The sequence below is a fragment of the Tursiops truncatus genome, chromosome 19, assembly GCF_011762595.2.
Source record: "Tursiops truncatus isolate mTurTru1 chromosome 19, mTurTru1.mat.Y, whole genome shotgun sequence".
NCBI classification, from domain to species: Eukaryota; Metazoa; Chordata; class Mammalia; order Artiodactyla; family Delphinidae; genus Tursiops; species Tursiops truncatus.
In genome coordinates, this window is record NC_047052.1 from 51,328,389 (window position 1) to 51,348,954 (window position 20,566).

The 20,566-nt window shown below is 54.2% G+C and overlaps 2 protein-coding genes across 6 annotated transcripts in view; one reads left to right on the forward strand and one right to left on the reverse strand.

Moving 5' to 3' along the window:
- The window catches only part of TEAD2 (TEA domain transcription factor 2), a 45,310-nt gene extending 24,964 nt beyond the window's left edge, over positions 1-20,346 (reverse strand). Inside the window, exons 1-12 of one of the 4 annotated variants that reach the window (XM_073796134.1) lie at positions 20,274-20,346; positions 18,368-18,605; positions 17,909-17,973; positions 16,265-16,276; positions 15,940-16,047; positions 15,786-15,844; positions 13,578-13,642; positions 12,381-12,529; positions 9,851-10,024; positions 8,036-8,197; positions 7,218-7,370; positions 3,255-6,676 (exon numbers count right to left, since the gene is read on the reverse strand). In XM_073796134.1, coding sequence (XP_073652235.1) covers positions 6,563-6,676; positions 7,218-7,370; positions 8,036-8,197; positions 9,851-10,024; positions 12,381-12,529; positions 13,578-13,642; positions 15,786-15,844; positions 15,940-16,047; positions 16,265-16,276; positions 17,909-17,973; positions 18,368-18,599 — 1,293 coding nt within the window. In that variant the 5' untranslated portion in view covers positions 18,600-18,605; positions 20,274-20,346 and the 3' untranslated portion in view covers positions 3,255-6,562. Of the gene's footprint in view, positions 1-3,254; positions 6,677-7,217; positions 7,371-8,035; positions 8,198-9,850; positions 10,025-12,380; positions 12,530-13,577; positions 13,643-15,785; positions 15,845-15,939; positions 16,048-16,264; positions 16,277-17,378; positions 17,442-17,908; positions 17,974-18,367; positions 19,435-20,273 lie in introns of those variants that run through there. The other 3 variants (XM_033844530.2, XM_073796135.1, XM_073796136.1) reach the window with 3 other exon arrangements.
- CD37 (CD37 molecule) lies at positions 331-5,874 on the forward strand. 2 transcript variants are annotated; one of them, XR_004523260.2, is made up of 10 exons: positions 331-720; positions 958-1,032; positions 1,139-1,211; positions 2,137-2,261; positions 2,384-2,458; positions 3,011-3,115; positions 3,774-4,010; positions 4,355-4,438; positions 4,724-4,932; positions 5,493-5,874. XR_004523260.2 is itself a non-coding variant. In XM_033844534.2 (9 exons), the coding sequence occupies exons 1-9, from the start codon at positions 658-660 to the stop codon at positions 5,568-5,570; spliced, it is 915 nt and encodes a 304-aa protein (XP_033700425.1). In that variant the 5' UTR covers positions 348-657; the 3' UTR covers positions 5,571-5,874. The 2 variants fall into 2 exon arrangements, 1 of the variants encoding a protein (XP_033700425.1); XM_033844534.2 differs by lacking the exon at positions 4,724-4,932 and having other exon boundaries at positions 348-720.
- Positions 20,347-20,566: the final 220 nt, after the last annotated feature.

Below are 20,566 nucleotides of genomic sequence, written 5' to 3' on the forward strand. Positions count from 1 at the left end.
CAGGTACTGCACACCCGGATCTAATGGCCAAGGTCCTGGGCTCAATCCTGACTCCCGTGGGGCCTGCCCCTCTAGGGGCCTCACTGCAGAAGCAGGAAGTACTGCCTGAGGCTCAGCTTCCGCTCTGGGTGTTCTGGTACCGCCAAGTCACCCCCTCACACTGGGGACCTTCCCACTTGGGACCTGCAGCACTTTCACTTCCCCCAGGTGCGCAGCCCCTGGCCCAGCACGTGGGAGGACCTTGGTCTACACTTGTTGCCAAGAACAGGATGCAGACTCCGAGAGAGGGGCAATGTCGGGAAGGTGGGGGAAGGGGGTAGATGAACAGAGAAAGAAGGGCAGGCACATAGATAAGGGGCCAGAAACCAGACAGGGAAAGGATAGAGACCTGGGGTGGAAGGGGACAGAGACCCAGAGGTAAAGAGAGGATAAAGATCCAGAGAGAAAAGAACAGAGACCGAGAGAGAGGAGGACAAGAAACTGGGAGGGCCAGGAAGCGGGGACAGAGATGAATGCAGAGATGGCAGAGCTTTGCAGGCGCTGAGGTCAGAGTGTCTGTGAGGTCGGCGGCTGTCCAGGGCCGGCCTGGGGTCCTGGTGCCCAGAGTAGGTGGGTGCAAGTAGATCAGGATTCCCTGCGCGTCCCCCAGCCTGAGCCATGGAGACCTGGGAAGAACTGCCTGGTGTGTCCTCGGTGCCCACCAATTCCAAGGCCCCTCAGGTACTGGTGTGTGCATCCCAGTGGGGCAGGTGAGGGAGATGGGGACAGAGACACAGAAGAAAGTCACCTCGCATGTAAAGGGAGGGGGTGGGGCTCTGCCCCTGGAACTTCCTCTTTCTCTGAGTTCTTCCTTTCTCTTCTCTCTCGGCCTCTCCCTATCTCTCTCTCAGGCCTGCGTCCCCCTACTGCCACCACCCCTTCTGTCCTGTCCCTCCCACTGTTCTCTCACACCTCTAGGAGAAGATGTCAGCCCAGGACAGCTGCCTCAGCCTCATCAAGTACCTCCTCTTCGTTTTCAACCTCTTCTTCTTCGTGAGTTGCCTCCCGGCTCCCCAGCCCAGGCCCCAGCCCCTGCCGCAGCTGCCCAATCTCAAACCCCCCTTCGCCCACCGGCCATGCTCTCCTCTCCTCTCCCCAGGTCCTAGGCAGCCTTATTTTCTGCTTCGGCATCTGGATACTCATCGACAAGACCAGCTTCGTGTCCTTTGTGGGTAAGGGAGCTGGGGCAGTCCGGGTGGGCCTTCCTGGAGCAGGCATGAACTGGGCTCCCTTCCAAGGACCTCCTGTGGTCTCCCTCAACCCAGGGAGGCCCATGGTGCCCAACTCCCTGTTCTGATCGCAGGCTTTGCTCCACCACTTTCTACTGCCATAACTCTCCGAGCCTCAGCTTCTTCCTCTGGCAAATGAGTTGTGCATACCAGTAATAATAATGGCCATTTCTCAGACACTTCCTAGGTGTCAGATCTTGGGCAGAGGCTCATCAGATTCTCCCATAAATCTTCCCTCTCTTGAGGCTCAGAGAGGGGAAGACACTTACTGGATGTCACACAGCAAGGAAGTAAAAGAACAGATCAAGACTAATAATAATTGTAGGAAAATAACAATGGGGTAATAGTCAAAATCCTAATGGCTCATATATAATGTGTTCGCCCTGTGTAGAGGACCAGTTGAACACATGCCTCCCATGTGTTGCTCAAAACAACCCTAGGAAATAGATAACATTATTCCCTAGGTCTCAGGGAGGTTTAGATGGCTGATCCAGTGTCACAGAACAAATGATGGGGCTGAAACTATTGGGGGTGGGTAGGAGCTGACGGAGGAAAGAGAGACTAAGAACAAGAGGGAAAGACAGAGACCAGGAAGAAAGAGGGACAGAGATCTAGAAAGAAGGGAACAGAGATCCAAAGAGAGAGCGGGACAGAGACCCACAGAGAGAGGTGGAGAGAATCCCAGAAGAAAAGGGATAGAGAGATTCAGGGTGGGACAGGGACAGAAACCCAGAGAAAAGGATGCCAGGAGCCCAGGAAGAGGTCCCCCAGGTTACTGTCCCCCGCTTGGGTAGTGTGTGGGTATGGAATGGGGCTGCCTGGAGCTGTGCACATGGAGCCAAACGTCACTGCCTCTCACCTCCCCCAGGCTTGTCCTTCATGCCCTTGCAGATCTGGTCCAAGGCCCTGGCCATCTCAGGAATCCTCACCATGGGCCTTGCCCTCCTGGGCTGTGTGGGGGCCCTGAAGGAGTTCCGCTGCCTCCTGGGCCTGGTGAGTGCCCCTCCCCCCTCCACCCCTAGGCTCATTCACATCTTGCCCTCAAATAGAGCCCTGGCAGCTCCTTCATCCTGCGGAGGGATTCAGCCTGACCTCTCCACTCTGCCTCTCCCCAGTATTTTGGGACACTGCTGCTCCTGTTTGCCACACAGATCACCCTGGGAATCCTCATCTCCACTCAGAAGGTCCAGGTGAGTTCCCCTTCTCCCCCCGCCAACCCCAGCTAGTGGGTGGTAGAAAGAGACAGAAACAAAGGCAGACAGGGGCTGACATAGACAAAGAGAAATAACAGAGATAAAGAAGACAGAAAGAAACAGAGATACGGAAAGACAGAGACAGATGCAGAGACTAGCAGAGAGACACAGAGAAGGAGCTAGAGACAGGGAGGGCCAGAGAGACTCACCGACACGGACAGAGGAAGAGAGACACAAATCCAAAAGGAAGCAGGAAAACAAACAAACAAACAAACCTCAGAGAAACAGAAGGCTCCGAGAAAGAGACAGAAACCGAATGAGATCATGGGAGATAGTGGAGAAACGGAAAGACAGACGATAGAAACAGGCAGAGAGAGAGAGATTTTGAGGGATAGAGACATAGCTAGCCATTCAGCGAAAAACCGAGGCCGACCTGAAGATGCTCAGGGACTACCTGAGGCTAAGACAGCCACGGAGTGGCTGGAATGGGTTGGGGCAGATGGCGGTGGGGAGGCAGGTAGTGGTTCATCCTCACTCTCGGCCTATCAGCTGGAGCGGAAAGTGGAGAACGTCGTGCTGAAGACGATCGAAACCTACCGCGCCCACCCGGAGGAGACGGCTGCGGAGGAGAGCTGGGACTACGTGCAGTTTCAGGTGCGTGAGGCCCCCACCCACCAGGATCCCTCCCTCTAGCTCTGGGACTCTGACGTGGCTCCGCCCACTGCCTGGAAGAGACTTGGCCCCGACGCGACCCGAGCCCCCTGCTCTAGGACCCTAAAGTAACCCTACTCACCTACTCCACCTCCAGCCGCGGCGACGTGGCCCAGTGCCCCAGCTCCCAGCTCCTGCAGTGGCTCCGCCCCCCGCCTCGACAAGACTCCACCCTCAGCCCCAAGGCCCTAGCGTGACCCCACTCCCTGCCCAATAGTGACTCTGGTTCCCAAAGGACCCGGCCCAAGTGAGACTCCATTCCCTGGTCACTCACATGACCCCGCCCTCCCAACCATTTGTCCCCTCCCTGAGGCCGAATTGTACTGCCTATCCACTCTTCAGTCCACAGCACGATTCTGCAGTTCCTCCCCCGGGCCCCATGACCCCTACCCCCGTGACTTGTCTCTCCCAACCTCATGTTCGCCTAATGTCTCCTGGCCCTGCCATGACCCCAGCCCAGCTCACAGTCCCCCACCCTGCACCCACCACTTAGCCCTCTACTCCCCAGTATGACCTCATACCCATCACCCAGTCCCCTGATCCCCCAAAGCATCTTGCATCCCTCCAGCCCCTGTTCCTCTGACTCTTGTCCCTCTCCTAGCTGCGCTGCTGCGGCTGGAACTCTCCTCAGGACTGGTTCCGTATCCCCAGCCTGAGGAGCAACGAATCGAGAGGGCCTCGCGTGCCCTGCTCCTGCTATAACTCATCGGCGACCAACGACTCCGCAATCTTCGATAAGATCTCCTTCCCTCAGTTCAGCGGGCTCGGACAACTGGCGCGGCCCCGACACAATGCAGACATTTGCTTGGTCCCCGCGAACAGCTACATCTACCGTGAGGTGGGGAGGATTTGGAGCGCAGGACGTGGGAGGGGCCTGACAGGGTGGAGCTACGAGAAAGGGAGGTACTACAAGAGGGGCAGAGCTCCAAGGGGCGGGGTCTTTTGAAGGGCGGGGCCTAAAGAAAAGGCCTAGGCGAAAGAGCAGGATCTGGAACGCTGATGCCTGGGGAGGGGGAAGGCTTGGACCGTCCGAAGCGGAGAGACTAGAGAACCCTGGTAACTAGGGAAGGGGGGCGGTACCTGAAAGAAGGGTTAGGGCTGGGCGGAGGAGAACAGTGGGCCCAGGCTTGAGGGCGAATCCCCAAAAGAACCCTACCTGTAACCTCTCCCCTATATCCCCAGGGCTGCGCACGGAGCCTCCAGAAGTGGTTGCACAACAACCTCATCTCCATAGTGGGCATTTGTCTCGGCGTGGGTCTACTTGAGGTAATCTGGTCCCGCCCCCACTCGCGATTGGTCTAGATGGCCCCGCCCCAAATTGCGCGTCCAACCATTCTCTCAGGGAAAGGCTCATGCGTGTACAGCGTCAGCCAATCCAGGCCCTCCTGAGGCTCCACCTGGGACGAGGGAGGAGACCTAGCCTCTGTGAGCCCTGATTGGTTGCGCGGAGGGAGCAGGCGTTCCCACCCTTCCTCGCGAGGCTCCCATTGGTCCTCCTTGGCATATCATCCTCCTGCTATTGGCCGCAACATCCCTCCCCTTTCCCCTCAGGTGAGTGTGGCGGGGCTGAGCCTGCTACTACCACGCAGCATGCTCCACCGGGAACGGCAGCCGCAGGTTCGAACTGCGGGCCCGGCCCGAGCACCGATGGCAGCGGCAGGCGCTATGGTGTGCTGAGCAGCAGCGGGCGTAGCGGCAGTCTGTGGGTTGGCTGGGGCATGGCGGTGCCTGCCCTAACTGGGGGGACAAGGCCCCGCAGGGTAAGCTGCCCATGGCTCTGGGGCCCTGGCCCCTTTGGGATCAAGACGAGGAACAACCTGAGACCGGGAGTGTAGGCGCGGAGATGGAGGCCGAGATGGAATTAGAGGCCGAGACGGAGGGCGAGATAGATAAGCCTCCGGAATAAAGGACTTTGGGCTTTCTCCGGATCACGCGGCTTCTCAGACTCTAGACCTATGCTAGACGCAGCTGGATTCCCTCTACCCCACCCTATTCCTTCCTGCTTCAACTCCGCTCCCACCCCTCCCCGGCCCGCCCTTTGGTGTCCTACCCAATGACCTCTAGCCCTTTTACCCTTAATTCCGCCATATTCTCCAAACTCCCGTCCCTGACAGTCTTTCACGACCAGGCCCAGTTGTCCCTCTAGTCCCGCCCATCTCCTACCTACTCCCTTCTCCACACCTCCCATGACGCAGCCCCGCCCAACTCGCGGGCCCTTATTTTCTTCCCCTGGCCCCACCCCCTAGGTTTTTTCCCTGGGGACCCCCAACTCTCCCCGGCACCCCCTCGACCTCTCTGACCGCGTCTCCTTTCTCTATAGCTCAGCTTCATGACGCTCTCCATATTCCTGTGCAGAAACCTGGACCACGTCTACGATCGGCTCGCTCGGTACCGATAGGCCCCGACCTTCCCGAAGCCCTGCCCCGCCCCCCTCAAGTGCCCTGGGCATTTAGTTCCCTGTCGCCTGTAAATATTTGTTTAATCCCCAGCTGGTCCCAGCCATTGAGCCCTCATTCCCCTCGGGGACCCAGAGGTCTGCCTGACCCGCTGTTGTCACCTCTCCCTGGGGACCTGGGGTTTCCGGCCACCAGCTTCCTGCCCCTAAAGACACCTCATTTCTTTGCCTCTTCTGTCGGCCTACCACCTCCCACTAGATTATTTTTAGCCCAAACGCCAAATAAATCCCCTGCGTTTTGGTAAAATAGCTTTATCCTCTGTCAAAACACAAACCAACACACTTTGGGGGGAGGGGAGGAGAAGGCGGCAACACAGTCTAGCCCCACGGCTCATTTAGAAGAGGACATGAGGTTTAAAAGCCTCACCCCACTGCTTGCCCAGCTGAGAAAAAGTCACGACCCTAACACCCACTTATAAATATCTCTTGTTATATTAAAAAAAAAAAAAATATTTCCAGGGCCCACCTGGCTCTACTCCTGCACAGAAAGGGTTAACCTTCAAAATTCAATATCAGGGTCCTGGGATGGGGCTGGTAAGGAGAGGCAGATTGGGAAGAAGGGGGGTGCTGAAAAACAGAGAGGGACAAGCCAATGTGTAACTGGGGCCCTCCAAGACCTCCACAACAGAGAAGGGGGAGGATGCCTGTCAGAGACAGAAAACGAGTGCTGTCTCACCGGTTGTCTCACTCCTGTCCCCAGTGTCAAATGCTCTGGAGTGATCTGTCCTTTCAGACACCCCTGTGAGGTCCCAATATCAGGATCCATCCTTCCCCCTCAGTCCCAGCCCATTCAACTCACCACTGAGCTTTTAAGGTCCTAAGAGGGAGCAGCCCACCCCCCCCCACCCCCCCGCCAAGTAAGAAACGTGAGGAAAGCTGGAGGTCCTTCCTGGGAGGAGGGTATTCCGGGGGTGAGCCACTTCTGGGGTCCCCCTTCAGTCCCTGACCAGGCGGTAAATGTGGTGCTGGGCCCCCCGCTCACTGGTGGAGACCTCGAAGACATAGGCGGTGCAGAGCAGCAGTTCCTGGGTGTCTCTGTTTGTCACCACCTGCCAAGGAGGCCAGGAGAAGGGGTTTATGCTTAGAAGGGAGGGCAGGGAACACTGTGCCCTGCCCGAGGAATCATGGGATACCCAAGAAAGGGATCCCCACCATGTCATGTTCCCCCAGGTAGATGGGATGCCAACATGCCAGGTTCTAGGTCTCAGGGTCAGTAGGGAGGGGCCTCACATCAGATGCTATATCACATTATAGGGTCAAGGGGGTCCCCATCACATCATACTTCCCAAAGTTAAAGGAGATTCTACCATATCATGTTCCCTGGGCTAAGGTTAGGTTCCCTGTGAAGGGGGTCCCCTAGGCTGAAGATCCACTGTGGGGTGTCCTCCAGGTCAATTTCCCTTTTATGAGAATGCTGTGGAATCCCCACCATAACAGTTCCCTGGGTAAATGGGTCCCCTAAGCTAAGGGTCAAGTGTGAGGTCCCCACTGTGTCAGTTTCCCAGGTAAAGGGTCCCTAGGCTGAGGGTCTGTTGCAGGCACTCCCCTCCATATCAGGGTCCCTGCTCAGGCCCAGCACCAGCGCATCACCTGGAGGATGGTGAAGTTCTCCAGGACACTGTTCATCATATAGCGCTCAGGCAGCTGCCGCAGCTTGTGCAGAAAATTCACCAGGTACTCACACATGGGTGAGCGCAGTAGGCGGTACACGAACCTCCCGTCCTCCAGCTGGGCACGCTCCGTCTGAACCAGGGGACAGGGAGTGGAGAGGACAGTGACTCAGAGACACAGGGGTCACCCCAGGAATTGAATCCCACTCCACGCCACCTCTCAGATGCCACACCCACTCCCCACTGCCATCTTCCCCCCATTGCCCCATCCACAGTGACCAAAGATGGGACCCTGAACCCTTGGGTACCCAGCTCAGGCTCACTGAGCCTGGAACTAGGGACCCCTCCAGCCCCTCAAAGCTGTGCTCTGAACCCTCAAAACCCTCCAGGCCCTCAGATACCCTCAAACGCTCCAAAGACCCTCCATGAGATCTCCAAAGTCTATTTGACCTCTGTACTTGAGAGCCCCCTCAAGCCCTCCGCAACCCCTAAGTGTGACCCTTGAACCTCCTTGCCCTACGGACTCCTCCAAATCCACAAGAACCTTCTGAATCTTAGTGACTGTAAATCTCTGTACCACACGGTATCTTTAAACCCTCAAAGTGACCTCTACACATCACTTTGGAACTCCGTATTAGCTCTAAGCCCGTGCATTAAAGAGGTTAGGACACCCCCCACCCACCATGCAGACCCCCAAAGGCCTGAGCTGTCGTGGCTCCCAGTCCATTTAGTCTGCATCCCCAAAGTGGCAGGTGGCTGGGCACTCACCCGCCCAGAGCTCCACCCCTCCAGCCTCACCTCCACCTTCTCCACCACCTGCTTGCCAAAGGAGCAGACCTTGGAGGAACAGGTGAGGGTCATGTGCTCCAGGCTCTCGTACTGGCTGCTCACTCCATAGAAGCCACCACTGCTACCGCCGGCCCCCACCTCCTCGCCACTCGGGCCCCAATTCAGGTCCGCCTGGGGATGGGGAGGCACAGGTAAGTTGGAGGGGGTGTCCCTTATAAACAGTGGGGACTCTTCTAAAGTGGGAACTGTGCTTCATGGCCTGGTGTCACCCATTGCCCTGCAGTTGCCCATCTCTTTTCCTCAACATTTAAAGTCCCCACCTCACCATGGGCCAGTTTCTGGAGAAGACCCACCGTTCCTTCCATCAGTGTTAAACATGTCTGGGTCCCCCATGGTCCTGACCCTCTCTCCTCAGTAACTTCCCCACCAAGGAGGCCCTGGAATTCAACTTTTTCTCCTGAAACCCCCAACTCAGGTGTTCAGCCCCTTCCAAGGGCCTGGTTACTAAGGAGGCAGCTATTCCCTAGCAACCAGAGGCTCTCCCTCAGGGCCCTTCCTGACCCTGGTTGCTAAGACAAGTGGCTATTCCCTAGCAACGGGGCATGGTGAGGTCTGGGGAAGCCTGACTCCTCTCTAGAAAACTCTCCCAGGCCCTTTCAGCCAATTCTCAGGTGTCAGATCCCTTCATGACCCCAGTGGCCAATTGGAAGACAGTCCATTAGGCCAAGTGGAGCCTAATGAAGCCTAAGACCCCATCACATCTTTGGTCTGAGCCCCTTGGTCACCTTCCCAGGAGGCATCTCTCTTCCTTTTCCTAACTGTAGTTGCTGACTTGGTCAGGTCATTCTCCAGGGTGGTTTAGTGCTCTCCTCAGAGGCCTGACTCCATCCATCACCCTGGCAACAGGGCCTTGTGAAGCTAAAGAAAACAGAAGGCCTTCCCGGCCACTCCCCTGCAGCCCTTCACATACTGGGCTTCTGAAGGGTTGCTCTCCAGACCTGGGACCTTGTGAGGCGTGTCTTAAGCCCTAACAATGCCTAAAACTTCAGCAGCACATCCTCAGAGCCGTCTCAGGCCGCCACATCACATACCAGAATGCTTCATAACCATGGAAGCTACGGGCTTTCCTTCTTGAAGACTATGTATATCCCTCCACAGCCCTGGTTACCACAAGAGTTAGCACCACCTAAACATTCAAATATTGATTGAATCCCTATATATAGCATCAGTCATTGTACTGGACACCACACCAAATAAGCCTAAGAAACCCTCTTATTCACAATTACATACCTGGCTCAGGGCTTATATACATTAAGTGCTCAATAAATGACTGCTAAATAAATACGGGACTTTACAAAGCCACTCCCCAGCTCCTTCAGTCCCTTCCTCAAGGCCAGACATTCTTAGCAACAGGGTCTGGTGAAACCCAGTAAAGCCTCGTCCCCTCTTTAGAGACCAAACACTCCAGGATTCATTTGCTAAGGGGAAGGAGCCATTCCTTAGCAACAAGGTTTGGTGTGGTCAGGTGGGACACAGGGAAGTCTGAAATGTCACAAGCAAATCCCCAGGGCCGTATAAGTTGCGTGACTGGGTGTGGCAAAGTCTAGTGGGACCTGGGGAGGCTGGAGGTCTCCACACCTGCTCTGGTCCCATCCAAAACTCCTTGGTGTTCCTTGCTGCTGAGGGGGCTGACACTCTGAGCCATGAGGACTGGTAAGGCCCAGGCTGACCTGGTAAGTCCTGAGACTCTCCGTTAGAGCCAGTGGCCTTAGCTAGGAGGCCACGTGACTTGTGAGCACTTTTGTTTTTGGTGGTGGAACTCACCCAGAACTTGACCAGGAAGAAGGCGTGGGGGGGCCCACGATCATACAGCTCCCGGAGACCACCCTTTTTCTCAGGGAATTTGTCATAGATCTGCCGGACGTCCACACTCTCGAGGGGGGGCGCTCCGGGGCTGGGGCAGTGCTGGCTGATATGTACAAACAGGTGCCTCTGGTACTGAGGAGGGAAAGCCACGGGTGAGGAGTGGGAGATGGGCTGGACCCCCAGCCCTCGCTGCCCAAGCCCATCCCACACCCCGTCACCATCGCCACAGCTCCTGCTTGCTGTTCCACTGGGCCCAGCTCTCAGGCACTGTCCCCACTCCCTGCTGCCCCTTTACTCCCACAGTATCTCAGTCCCCAAGCCCTGTCCTTACTGTCCAATTCCCTGCCCTGTCCCCTGCTCTCCATCCCCACAGCCCTGTCCTCTCCCACCCTCACCCCAGCCTTCTCCCTGGCCTCCCAGCCTCCAATCTCCTCTTCAGTTCTTCACTCACATGGCTAAAGAGCTAACCCTGGCCCTCTCCTGCTCATAATCCTCCCATGGCTCTCCAGTACCCCTAGGACAAAGCCCACACCCCCTCAACCTGACCCTGTATTGAATAGGTATTCATGGATGGATGGATGGATGGGTGGAAATCCACAGAGCCCACATCAGGACTTCCTATCTGTTCTTATTCTTATCACTTCTGTCCATACCTTGAAAATATTCCCCTTCTTCTCTTCCAATACAAATCCTCCTTCTGTCTTTCAGGCCCAAGTCCGTCCAAATCTGCCTCTTCCTGAAAGCCTCCCTTGATCGCAATCAGATGGCATCTCTATACCCTACCTTTTCCGTGGTTCCCCATTACCCTCTAAACAAAGTCTGGGTCCCTCACTCAGCTTGGCAATGTCAGTTCCTCCAGAACCAGCACCTACCCACCTATCTGCAGCCTCACCAACTCCCACCATATTCAATTATTTGTTTCCCTGAAAACTTCATGCTGTTTCTCTGTGTCTGAAACATCCAGTTCCGCACATGGCAAATTCATCTCAGGGAAGTCTTCACTCACTCCCCAGGTATAATTACTCCTCTGTACACCCACAGAAATGTGAGCTTCCCCTATCCCAGCACATACTTGCTATTCAACAGACATCTGTCAAGAGACCTACTGTGTGCAGGCACTATTCTGGGTCCCAGGGCTACCTTACCTCATGGAGCTACCGGCAGAGACAGAAATTTTAAAAAATCATTCCATGGATAATATAACCTTCAGAGAGTGACATATGCTATGAAAAAATAAAGCATAGTAATGCTGGCAAGACTGTCATTTTCCATAAAGTGACTTGGGAAAGCCAATCTGAGAAGACAAGCAAAGGCCTGAATGAATGGAGGGAGAGAATGGGGATATCTGGGGAAAGGACATCCAGATGCAACGGCCCTGAACCAAGTGTGGGCCTGGCATGTTTGAGAAAGGGCATGGAGGTCAGTGTGGCAGAGCAGAGTAAACAAGGGTGAGAGGGCGGGAGGTAAGATCAGAACAGGAATGAGGGTCAGATCAACCAGAGCTTTGTAGGCAACTGAAAGGACTTTAGCTTTTGCTCCAAGTGAGATGGGAGGGTTTTAACCTCATCTGACTTGGGTTTTACCAGGACCACGATATACAGCAACTGGCGTTTAGGTCACTATGGCAGAGACTCTGTGTTCACAAATCCCAGTTCCTTTTCACACAGCTAAACTACATTTCCCAGGCTCCTTTGCAGTTAGGTGTGATCACATGACTAAGTTCTGGCCAATGGGATGTGAGCAGACCTAATAGTTGCCACTTCCAAGCCAGATTCATAAAACCTGCATAAGTCTTGACTCTCTGCCTTCCACCATCTGCCAGCCAGATGCAGAGCATCCAGCAGCATCTTCTGAAGCCCTAGAAAATGGCAGAGCCGCAAAATGGAAGAAGCCTGGATTCCCCAAATCACTGTGTGGAAGGCTCCTACCAACCAGCCACACTGAAATGTTAATGAGTGAGAAACTTCTATGTTGTTCAGTCCCTGAGGGTTGGGAGTCATTTCTTCTAACAGTCAGTCCACTCTGACTAATATGGCATCTGTCTCCATCCTAGGCCAGGAAAGCTGGCACCTAGAAACAGATTTTATTCTCCAGGCTCCCAGTATCCACCCCAAAGCCTGGCACACAGTAGGCACTCAAAAATGTTTACTGAATGAATGAACAATGTCCTGGATGATTTCTCTGGCCTTTCCAATCCATGACCCCATGACCTTCCACTTCCTTTATTCTAGTAGTTCTCAAAGTGTGGTCCCTGCACCAGCAGCATCAACATCACCTGCGAGCTTGTTAGAAATGCAAGTTCTCAGATCCTACACCAGAACAACTGAATCAGAAATTCCAAGGGTGGGCCTAGCAATCTGTGTTTTAACAAGCCCTCCAGGTTATTCTGACACATGCTAAAATTTGAGAACCCCTGCTTTATGCTTTCCCTTCCTATAACCCCCTTCATTCCAAAACTCCCCAGTGACTATCCCAAAATTTCACTCACAGAGTCAGCTGCATCCGGAGGTTCCACAAAGGCTGAGAACTCTACCAGCTGCAACCGAGCAGTGCCCAGAGCCCGAGCCTGCCAGGCTGGGGGTGATGGGGCAGGTGGGGGCAAAGCAGGAGGTGAGAGGGCTTGGGGGGGCTCGTACCCTAGAGAGAGAAGAACAAACAATAATAATTGCTAACATTTATTGAATATATCAAGCACTGTTCTCTCTTGCCTGCCTCCACTTAGAAGCTGAAAAAGCTAAATACTCACTTTCCCAGCCTCCCTTGCAGCTAGAGGTGGCCATGTGACACAGTCCTGGCCAATGAGACGTTAGGGGAAATCTGCTGGGGGGCTTCTGGGAAGGAGTTTCTTCCTGAATGAAAAAGACAGAACTTTGGGAGGAGAAAGCTTTTGGCTCTGGCCAAGTCCTGCTTGGAATGTGTTGCCTGGAGTCACAACAGCCATCTTGGGATAATAAAACAGAGGCCAAGAGACCTATAGAGATGCCAGTTCTGGTACTGCTGAGCTGCTGAACCAGAACAGGAGCAGCCCACCTCCAGATTTTTTGTTATGTGGAATCATTAAAGCCTTTACTATTTAAGGCACTGTTAATTTGGATATTCTGTAACTTGCAGCCAAAAACATTCCCAATTGATGAATCTGTGGAACCTGAGAGCTCTCTTTCACCAATGTGAGTACTTAGGACCACATCAGCATGGACTTCTGGAAGCCATCTTTGCTGCCAGGTGGGCAGAGCCTGCCTGGGAATGAAGCCACCACAGAGGAAAGCAGACCCAAGCAAGTCCTGATGCTACCATTTGAGCCCCTGGATCCAGCCATGCCTGAAGCCGTAACTCCTGAAATAACAGTTACCTGAACCAATAAATCCCCCCCCCTTTTTTTTGGTCATCTAGCTTGATTTGGGTTTCTGTCATGTGCAGCTAAAGAATCTTGATTAATATATCAATATCCCTGATGTCCTTTAGGTCAGCAAATGACAGACCATAAACCCAGTAGATCTGGCTACAGAGGCCAGGCTCTTAACCACTATAAATTCTGTGACTCATCTTTCCATACCCCCACAGGCCCTGCCTGAGAGCTGGATCTCAGTAAGAATGTATCCCCTAATCAATGGAAGGTTGAAGGAAAGGCAATCAGGGCTGAGAAGAGAGAGGGGAAAACAAGAGAGGGTGCAGAACAGGCTCTTACCTGGGAGGTCAGTAGATGGAGGAGTCAGTGACAAGGAGAACGGTGTCTGCGAGAATGGCTTCACACTGAGGGAGAAAGGAAACTGGGGGTCAGTAAGAAGGAAAGATGCTAATCATACCATCTAACATTTACTGAGGGGCCATGACAAGCCAGACCCTGTGCAAGTACATTATGGGCACCATTTCATTGAAGCCTCAACTATACTTCAATAAAATAAATATTTAAAAAATAAAATAAAATAAAGCAGGCTGTCCAATAGAATTTTCTGCGATGATGGAAATGTTCTGTATCTGTGCCATCCAATACAGTAGCCACTGGCCACATGTGCCTACTGAGCACATGACCTGTGACTACTGAGTATGAATGTGGCTAGGATATTTGAGGAACTGAATTCTTTTTTTTGGCCACGCTGAGTGGCTTGCAGGATCTTCCCAACCAGGGGTTGAACCCGGTCCACAGCAGTGAAAGTGCCGAGTCCTAACCACTCTACCGCCAGGGAATTCCCAAGGAAGTGAATTCTTATTTAATTTTAATTAACTTAAATTTCAATAACCACATGTGGCTAGTGACTGCAGTATTCGACAACAAGGCTCTAGAAGCCAATAACCTATGGGTAGCCCAGGAGATAGTGGTGAGGAGACTGAGATGTCAGAGGGCAGGCAGAGGCCAAGTGTCAAAAGATCAGGATCAGAAAGACACAAACTCCGTGGACATTTAGACTTGAACCCGCAGAAACCATAACCTAGTACTTGCCATCCCAGTTCTGAAATCTAAACCCCAATACCCTACCCTCTTACCCATTAGGGCCACTGCTCAAATGCCACCTCCTCAGAGAGGCCTCTCATGACCCCTGTCTAAAAAGAGGATATATACCCTGCTTTATTTCCCACATTTATTCTTTTCTTATTAATGCTTATTTATTTATCTATATCTTTATTGTCTGCCTCCTCCCCTCTCCAAGTATATAAGCTCCACGAAAGCAGGAATTCTAATTTGTTCAATGCTGGGTCCCCAATACAAAAAGAGTACCAGGCACTTCGTAGGTGCTCAATAAACATCTGACTGACCAGCCAATGGCTTAATACTTCTCTCAGTTTCTGGAACTCCCCAAACTTTCACACCTCAGGGCCTTGGCACATGCTGTTTTCTCTACCTAAAATATTCCCAACCCCGTTATATACCTTACTAAGTCCTACTTGGCCTTCAGTGTTACCTCCTCAGAAAAACCCCCAGAACTCTCTCCGTCACCCAAGAACTTGTTTTGATTCTCCACACTACGGCACACACTTCAATTTTGTGTTTATTTAGGTGATGATTTAATTAACATTCGTTGCCCCCATTTGACTATCAGCTCCATAAAAGGTGGGACCCCGATGCCCAGTGCGATGGTTGCTGAACCACCCCTCCTTCCAGCCCAACCCTCTCCCCTGCAAACCTGTAGTTCCTTCAGCCCCCAGGGACTTGTTCTGACCCTTTCCTGTGTCCCCATCCAGCAGCACCTCCCCAGCAAACTTTTTTCTCTCCCAGCCTGGATCCACGGCCACCTCCATGGGCTGAAAACTCCATTTCCCATGAGCCTCTGGGGCCCTTTCTATCTTCTAGGCTTAAAACATATCCTGTCACCCTCAAGGCTCTCTCAGAGCTGAAAAGGGGCCCATTTTCTTCCTTCCGACTCTGAGAGAAGATAAAGAGCCCTGCTCTACCCTCAGGCCCAAGAACCACCTTTATGGGATGAGAACAAGCCTTTCCCATGAGCCTCTGGGGCCCAGACAATCTCACTGGGAGGTCATTATCCCCATGGGCATCCTACAGGCCCCCTCACATTCATCACATCAATCCCATGCTGAGCTTATTTCCTCCTCAAATCCACTCCTTCCCCAGGTTGCACATTTCTGGATGGTCCCACCAACCCCAGTCACCAGCCAGACCCCAAGCACTCCCCTTGCCTCGTCCCTCCTTCTCAGTCCATCAGGCCCCAGCCCCATCCCTCCTTCTCCTCTCTTCCCCATCCCCTCCTCACTATCCCAGCTCAGACCTAGTCTTCTTCTCCGGATCACTGCCCCAGCCTCCTCCCTGGGATTCAAATTCAGATAGCCTGACTCCAGAATCTATGCTCACAAAAGAGTTGGGAGCTGGAAGATGGGGTGAGAGAGGGCTGGAGGTGGGGGGAGGGGGAGTAGGTGCTGAGCCAAAATAGGAAGTACTTACTCTGGAACATTCCAGGGGGGCCCAGAACCCCCCGACCAAAACTGGAAAAGCTCTGGGGTCTGAAGAGACAAAGAAGGGGGCTCAATCAATTTCCTGTTGAAACTGCAACCCCACCGCTCCAGCCCTGAACCTCACAATCCCCAACCCAGGCCACCTGAGGACCGGTGGGACCAAGTTTGGCCTGCAGGGAAGGTGCTGAGATGAGCTGGGCTGAGGACATGGTGGCCATTGTCTGGAAAGCCTTGTCCTTGGAAACCTGGTCCTGGAGGAAATGTTGGAGGTCCATGTTAGTGGGAAGTCCCAGTCGACACAGGAAGGGTGGGACAATGACATGGCAGGGCAAGCCCGCAGAGATGCAGAGCCAAGGCGAAGGGTTGGGTGAGGGTCCAATCCCTCTCACTACAGCCCCCCGCCCCTCCTGGCCTCCTCAGGAATGTCTGGGAAAGGGAGAGGGTGGGAGGATGCGTAAGGGGACTTACCACATTCAGGGCCTGCCCATGGTGGGGGGGTGAGGGTGCCAAAGGAAGAAAGAAAACACGACTTAGGAAATGAGGCCTGGACTGCCCCACTCCACCTTCCTGCCCTCCCAATCCCTATAGTCCAGCCACCCTGAGCTGAGCGATGGAAGGAAGGGGGAGCAAGGGATGAATATAGAACAGAAAGTAGAGAAAGCCAGGCCTAGAGGAGGAAAGGGGTTCCCAGGCCCAGAATAAAAGACAGCAATGAGGGTTTCTAGGTTCAGAAAGAGCCGGAAGTGGAGGTTTCCGAATACACAGGCAACAGGAAATGAGACTTTTAAACCCAGAGAGAAGAGATGGTGAAGGTTTCCCAGCCCAGAAAGGAGGGGGACAGTGAGATCCACAAAAGACCAAAGATTGGGAGTGAAGGTTTTCAGACTTAAAGAAAAAGGATGGGGAGGCTTCTGGGCACAAAAAGAACAGGAAGTAGTGGTCCCCAAGTCCTAAGGAAGAGGCAGAAAAGACCCCATACTCAGAGGAGTAGAAAATGAAGGTCTCAGGCCAAGATGGAACAGGAAATCCAGAGGATGCAAAAAAGAAAAGGGATATGAACATCTCCAAAAGGAAATGAAGATTTCTGGGCACAGAAAATGCAGGCAGGCAACATGGAAAGATGAACCAGAAGGAGACAAAGAGGAGATCCTCACAGCATAAGAGGGAGAAGGCAGTGAGGGGAGGGGAGGAGAGGAGAGGGAGGGTGAAGACAGCAGTAGTCAAAGGACAGGCCCAACGACCCATCCTTCTTGCCTGTCCTAAGCTAAATCTCGGTCCCCCTCTCTCTATGACACTCTTCCTACCCAGGGTCTCTATTCACCCCCTTGCTGGGCCACTAACCCCCACCTTGGGTCTCTGTTCCCCTCATCTGTCTACCTCTGTGTGACTCTGTCCCCATCTCCGGGCCTCTGTCCCCCACCCTGGGTCTCTCCCTCTTTCTCTGGACCTCTGTTGCCCTCTCTCTCTGGGTCTCTGTCCCCCTTTCTCTGGGTCCCTATCCTCCTCTCTCTGGGTCCCTATCCCTCCTCTCAAGGTCTCTGCCTCCCTCTCAGGGTGTCTGCCACGGTCCTTTGACCTCTACCTTGAGCTTGGACTGGATTTCCCTCGATTTCCTTCGGGCCAAAACCTGGATATGACTAGAGACCTGAAGGGAGTGACAAAGAAGCAGATTCAGGCCACAGCCACTCACCCCTTGCGTCCCGTACCCCTTCCCTCCCTCCAGGTGTCCCATGGAGCTGCTGAAACACGAAAGATAACAAATACATAGAAAGTGCCAGCTGTCTTGGAGCGTAAGAACACAGATGTGTCCATAAAGGCTATTCTTTTCTCAATAACACTACTGATCATCCCAAGACCCAGCAAATCCGGGTCTTATTTCTCTTCCCCATCCTTTTCTCTCTGGCTCTTCTGGTCTGTCTTACCCTCTAGTTCTCATGCAACTGCTAAGAGAACTACACCACAATAGGCACAGTTAGAGTGTACTAACAAAGGGGCCAAAAGGAAAGGCAAAAACACACGAACAAGCCTCTCCTCTAATGTGAATCTGCTGGTAGGCTGACCCTGACAAGACAAGCCCACTCCAAACAGAAGCCCACAAGGCAGTCCTGAGACCTGTTTGCGAGTTCGAGTCTTCCCTGTTCTCAGCTTGATGTAGCGGGCAATCAGTTCATTCCGACCTGAAAAGTCAAAGATGGAACAGAGTTAGACCTTCAGCAGAACTTCCCAACAGAGAGGACACCAGGGGAGGAGAGAGAAGCAACATTTCCCAGAGGTCCACAGCAAGCCGGGGGCTATAAGGGAGAGGAATTATGACTGCAGGCTTTGGAGCCAGGCTGCCTGGGTTCAAATCCCAGTTCCTCCACATACTGGTTCTTTGTGGCCTCAGGCAAATCATTTAGCCTTGCTGGGCCTTGGTTTCCTCATTTGTGCAAATGGTGATGCTAACTCCTACCTGAGTCATTCTGAGGATACAATGTGCTTTTATGTGAACTGTGCTTAGAGCTCCATCAGTGTTGCTTAATATTTTTATTAACCAGTGGGGGCTAAGGCAAAAGAGCAGGCTGGACTCACCATACATCTTGCCTTCATCGGACAGGATGATTTTCCGCCGGCCACAGGGTGGGTAGATGGCCAGGGCCTCCTGGAAGCTCTGCTCGATGTCTGGACTCCAGACACCCTCTGCGTCTGGGCCCCCGTCTCCCCCCGCCCCCTCACTGCCGCCAGTGCCCTCCTCGCTTCCTTCCTCACTTCCTGTCCAGCCGCTGCCATCGTCCAGGGGGGCCCCAGCCCGGGGTTCCCCCATCTGGGCCTGGAGGAACACAGAGTTCAGCAACATTCCCTTGACCCACCCAGAGGGACCTCAGAGCAGGGTGGGCTAGAAGTCCAGACTGCTGGGTCTGAGAGAGGAGGCTGGGGGCACCCAGACCCTTGGATCTGAGGGAGAAGAGGTTTGGGGATCTGGACCCCTGGGTCTGAGAAAGGAGGGGGCTGGAGGCCGAACTCCTGGATCTGAGGGAAGCAGGAGACTGGGGGCCTGGACTCCTGGGTCCTGGGGGAGAAAGGGGCTGGATTTCTGGGGAAGCTTAGGGTGAGAGCGTTCTCCTGTGTTCTCAGGGGAGCCTGGATTGTGATGAAGTCTTGAAGACCCCAGAGTAATGACTAGGGTCCAGGAGGGCTGAAAATTTGGGTGTGGATTACTGGTTTAAAGAAGACAGGAGTCAGAGCCTATTTGCAGGGAAGGGGGACGTGGGTGAGATCTTCTCAGTCCCACCCCGAGAACAGGTGCCAGGATGTGAGCAGCAGCTGCTAGAAAAGAAGGAGGGGCACAGGCCCTAGTAAGGCTGAGGGGAGATCCAGAGAGAGGGGGACAGAGACTTAGAGAGAGAGGACAGAGTCCCAGAGACAGGGAACAGAGACCCAGTGTCGGGGGGACAGAGACCCAGAGGGCAGGGGACAGAGACTCAGGGCACAAACTCAAGCCAAGACCAGGAAAGACCTACAGAACCACAGACTGGGGGACAGGGGCGCCCTGCCATCAGGAGAGTCAGAACAAAGGGCCCAGGCGTCCCCTCCCCCAGTTTCCCACAACCCCCATCAGGGGAGGGGCTGGCCAGCGAGGGCGCCTCCTCTCTGGCCCCCGGCCCCGCCTCTTCCCTCCCCTTCCTCCCCCCCCTCCCCCCCGCCCCGCGGCATGGGCTCGGATCCAACTCAAGTTCCCAGTGACTTTCCGGAGGCCGGGAACAGGGGAAAACTTTTTCCAATACAGTCAGATCCCGCCTCCCTGGCGGCTCCACGTCTTCCACAGCTTTCCCAGGACCCCAGAGTCCAGGCCCCCAACCCCCTCCTTCCTCGGACCCCGGAGCTCCGGCCCAGACAGACAAAGACCCCTGGCCGAGCCCAGTGGCGCTGAGGCATTCAGGACCCCCGTAGGCCAAAATCCCAGCCCAGCTCTCCCCCATGTGGCCAGACAAAGGGACAGAGGAGCTGAGTCAGAAAGGTCCCCACTAATTTCCTGCCCCAGGCCCCAAACCTCCAAAGAGACAAGACCGAAGATCCAGAAAGCACCGTAGCCCCCCCTTCTGCCACCCAGGAGGCCTCCTTTCTCCATGAGGAGGACCAGGCGCCCACAAATGACACACACAAACCAATTCGATCAGAAACAAGCATGGGGCCCTTTCTCACTTGAAACCGATACCTCCACGGACATTCCCCCCACAGTCCCCCATCCTCACCGACTCCCAGGCGCACACTCCCAAACTCAGACCCATCAACAGACACCCCAACTCTGGCAAAAGTTCCAACTCCACACTTAGGCTCAGTCACGAGCGCAAACTCGGGCCCCCCCCGGCAAAAAGAGGGCTGCAAGCAATTCAGAGACGGTCCCACAAACACCGCAATTCATAACGCATAACTTCCCACCCGAACTCACACACCCCAAAGCAGGATCCCCGACTCCCGCCGGCGCCTTCCTACCTACCTCCCGGCCTGGGGCTGGGGAGCCGCGGGCGGGCGGGGCGCTGCGAGGGAGAAAGTTGCCCGGGAGCTTTGTTTGGGAAAAGTGGGAGGGACCGGAGGGGGGGCGGGTCCGGGCGCCGGACAGCGGGAAGGGGGATCCGACGGTGACAGTCTGGGAGAGGATTTTTGCTTTGGGAAAAGACAGGTGAAGTCTAGCTGAGGCCTGGTGAGAATTTCGGGATTCTGATGCTTGGATCCCTGAGAGAGGAGGAGAATTGGGGGTCTGGACACCTGGGTCTGAGGGAGGATTGATGG

Coding starts and splice junctions, on each gene's coding strand:
- CD37 (XM_033844534.2), top strand. CDS start 658: ATGGAGACCTGGGAAGAACTGCCTGGTGTGTCCTCGGTGCCCACCAAT. Junction 1,212..2,136: donor CAGCTTCGTGTCCTTTGTGG/GTAAGGGAGCTG, acceptor CACCTCCCCCAG/GCTTGTCCTTCATGCCCTTG. Junction 2,262..2,383: donor TCCGCTGCCTCCTGGGCCTG/GTGAGTGCCCCT, acceptor GCCTCTCCCCAG/TATTTTGGGACACTGCTGCT.